Genomic DNA, 3,624 nt, shown 5'->3' with positions numbered 1-3,624 from the left:
ATATATTACATCAACCTTGAAAGAACCGTTCATATTAAGAAAGAGCATGAAAGCGTTAAATCCTTCCGTGCGTCTTCGCATTTTATTGCTCTCGCACAATCCCCATCCCCCTCTATACAGGCACTTAGCAAAACAGTATTTAAAAACACGAGATAAGTAAAGATCGGTTTTATCGCATAGCGTATTTTAGTCGTTATGATCAACTAATTGGGAACATACGTAATCACAGAGCAATAGAAACTGACGTTTGTCATTTCGATTTTTATTAACATGCACCCATTGGCTGTCTTTCTAATAGTCAACGTTCTAATCAGAGGTAAGTTTTCTTCGTTCCAACGAAAACTCCATTTTTCATTCTTCACTTTCGAAGATCTACGCGCGAGATCTACGAAGAATTCTAACGGTAAAATCATTCGCAAGAGAGAATCATCAGGTGTTTTTATCGAAAGTGAACTTGTTGCTAGTAGTTTTCTTATGATTTTAGGCACAGTGGGTATCGAGATATGGGTGGACTATCCTTACCAAGTGTCAGTCGAAAAGGAAGGTTTTCCAATATGCAGCGGATCCATTATTAATCATCGTTTCATCCTCACTGCTGCACAGTGTGTCTACCAGTAAGTGTTGATTAGAAAAGGAAAAATGGTTTTAGACCGATAGTTTCAACGGTTTGCTTTTTTATCAGCACTTTGCACATGTCGAACACTAAACCATTCAATTATGTACTTATTGCTCGAGCGAAAATTGCAGTGTATTGTCACTGAATTTTGTATAAAGAAAAGCACGAGATTTTTCGTATTGACATTTGTGTCTATTTAAAATTTGTTAGAACTGAAGTAGCGTCCATATTGAAAAACAGTAGAAGACTTTATCATTTAAGACATATTTAATAAGAAACAATCGAAATGTATTTTTAATAAGATACTGTTTTCAATTTTATTTTCAATTACAAAATACATACGCTTATTTTCGATATTTCGACGATACGAAATTAACGGTACTCGCTAACTAGAGATAAAATAACAGGTAGAAATCGAAGGTACGATAGCACATGTCGCTATCGGGAAATTGATATAACATATTCTTATCGCAATTGTACGAATGTAACGTTCGATCGTTTCGAGATGATTGGTAAAATTGCAGAAATATTACTATGCGAACTGTCGACATGCGACGATTTTCAACTACTGAAACAGACATCTGTGTTATCGAAAACGTTACTTTCAACTTTGTCACCTGTAATGCTGCTAAAGTGATTTTCAATCGGTAAAAAATGAAATTGCAATTTACAATTTGTAATTTAAAGAATGAAAAAATCATCTTCCTTTAGTTTGTCTTTTTTTTAAGAATTTCCGATTTTCTTGGTAATTGTGCAACCGAGCAATTTTGCAGGAAACATCCGTCAGATATCACGGTCAGGGCTGGGCACAAGTATTTATTAAGTGGTGGTGACACTTATTCAGCTGATCAACTGATTTGCCATTGGCATTATGACATTTTGACGAGCCGGGGTGATATTGCATTGATACGCGTGGCTAAAGACATTGTATACAATGAGCGAGTTCAGCCAATCAGACTTTCTGCTACCTACCTGTTCCCTATGCAGCAAAATGCAGTTGTGACTAGTTGGGGAAGTCTAACGCAAAGTGTAAGTGGTTTCGAAAAATTGCAATTAATAACTTACAAGTTCTCGCGACATTTTTATAACAATTTACAGAGAAATTATTGACATGTCGCGTATGAATCTACGTTAAGAAATAAGTCGTAAATGTAGAGTAAGATTTTTTCATACGAAGCTTCATTTCCGAGTAAATCGACGTTGAATTTTCGTGAAAGCGCGCGTCCACTTACACTTTTCGGAGCGTTTTCTCAAGTATTTGCTGTTTTTAAATGTTCAAGAGCAAGAATAATTATCTGTTCCAGCTGTCTTCTAGATTTGTAGCTCTATAAGATAAAAATGTATTGGTGTGAAATCTTGGGGTGAGGTATTTTACCATTTACCAAGCTTTGTAATTTATTTTTACCATTATGATCGATCCAGCAGAAATATTGCTTGTTACTTTCGTTACATCGTTTATTCTTCGCTATCTAATGTGATAGACTCAAAAAGTTTGCAGTGATATTTATCCAGAAACGAAGCGTCGCGTGAAAAAATGTTACTCTTCATTTTCTACTTACTTTTTCGCGTAGATTCGCTTCTCTCCGGTTGTGCCACTTATTCGACGATATTGTGCACGTAACCGAACGCGATACGAACTAGATTTTACAATTCTTTTTTCAGATTGAATTATATGCCTGGTTGTACCAGACAAACGTGACCTTAATAATGCAAGATACATGCCAAATGTGTTGGCCTGTGATGGAAGGAAATATATGCGCATTGGAGGATTCATATCGAAAAAGATGCACGGTAAGTGTAATATCTTATTTTTCGCTTATTCCCTTCTCACTTATTTCTCCTTTCACAAACAAACGTTTTATTCCCCGGTATTGCTGGTTTCTCCTCGTTAGAGCGACGCTTATCAAATTCTCAATAGAGGAACGAAATGAAACGTGTGATACGTCAATTGAAAGAGCTTCCTAGGAGGACCATTTCGACAAAGTTTTAACTCTCTACCCCTATTGTTAGGATAGTTATCGACCTAAACATCATTTTCATTTAATACTTCATTTCTTTCGTTCTATCCCACAAAATGTTACGAGAAAAATCTGTGATACTATAACCAGAGTGTTACATATCTGAGAATTTTTTCAGATTTTTTGAACGAAAAACCTATTTTTGAAAAATTAAATAACGTTTAAAGTGCCAATTTTTTTTATCGAAGTTATCAAATGACATTTATATTTTTACAGTAGAAGTTGCCCGTCGTGTTTATTAACTCGTAATTCTTTTAGATTTTTTTGGAAGGAGGCATCGTAGTTAAAAATATTAAACACCTCTATTTTTCGCTATTCCGTGCACGTAAGAGAGTCGATTATTTATGGATAAGGTGTCATTGCAAGCATTCTTCTTTCACACTACTATCTCTCTACATATAGCTCAAGCACTCTTCCTTCGCGCAACTATCGCTTCGTTCTAAACATTCTATCCTATCATCCTACCCTTCCCAAATTTATGTGAAGACTCTTCTCCTTCAGGGCAAGAACGCTGGCGATCCTTTGATTTTGTACGGTGAACTCATCGGAATTGTCTCTTACGCCACACTATGTACGATCGACTATCCCGACCTCTACACCGCAGTGTATTATTACAAAACGTGGATTGATAATCACGCCACCAGTTCGGGAATTCAAACGCATCCTAATATGGGGACCGCCGCAGTGATGTTTGCTGTGTCAACGATCGTGATGTATTTACATTCACTGTACCAACAATGTTAAGCATTCGAATTTTTCAACTTTGATTCCGGGTTGATCGATGGCAGCGAGTTGGAAAGATTACCCTGATACTGTACAAATAAATTGCAATGTGAAATTGAGCAAATCATACGATCCGTCGGTTTCTTATAACACACGATCGGTACCACGGTTTTCTGTTGAAGCATCGCCCACTATCCTTCGAATTATTGTAAGGAACGCGAGATTCAGGAGTGTTGGGGGCCTGATGTCTTTGTCACCCAAGGTCAT

The 3,624-nt window shown here is 36.7% G+C and overlaps 1 protein-coding gene across 1 annotated transcript; it reads left to right on the top strand.

Moving 5' to 3' along the window:
* The first annotated feature begins 270 nt into the window (after positions 1-270).
* Positions 271-3,378, top strand: LOC108578459 (chymotrypsin-2-like). Its single transcript, XM_017941805.1, has 5 exons — positions 271-316; positions 485-614; positions 1,390-1,645; positions 2,279-2,407; positions 3,136-3,378. Exons 1-5 carry the CDS (start codon positions 271-273, stop codon positions 3,376-3,378), a joined length of 804 nt encoding a protein of 267 aa, XP_017797294.1.
* The last annotated feature ends 246 nt before the right edge of the window (positions 3,379-3,624 follow it).

Source organism: Habropoda laboriosa, unplaced genomic scaffold (genome assembly GCF_001263275.1).
Source record: "Habropoda laboriosa isolate 0110345459 unplaced genomic scaffold, ASM126327v1 scaffold59, whole genome shotgun sequence".
NCBI lineage: Eukaryota > Metazoa > Arthropoda > Insecta > Hymenoptera > Apidae > Habropoda > Habropoda laboriosa.
This window is presented reverse-complemented; position numbering and strand designations above follow the sequence as displayed.

Excerpts from the sequence above, each read along its gene's own strand:
- LOC108578459 (XM_017941805.1), top strand. The coding sequence starts at position 271 with ATGCACCCATTGGCTGTCTTTCTAATAGTCAACGTTCTAATCAGAG. Across the intron at positions 615-1,389 it reads GCTGCACAGTGTGTCTACCA|GAAACATCCGTCAGATATCA; the intron begins GTAAGTGTTGAT and ends GCAATTTTGCAG. Across the intron at positions 1,646-2,278 it reads GGGGAAGTCTAACGCAAAGT|ATTGAATTATATGCCTGGTT; the intron begins GTAAGTGGTTTC and ends TTCTTTTTTCAG.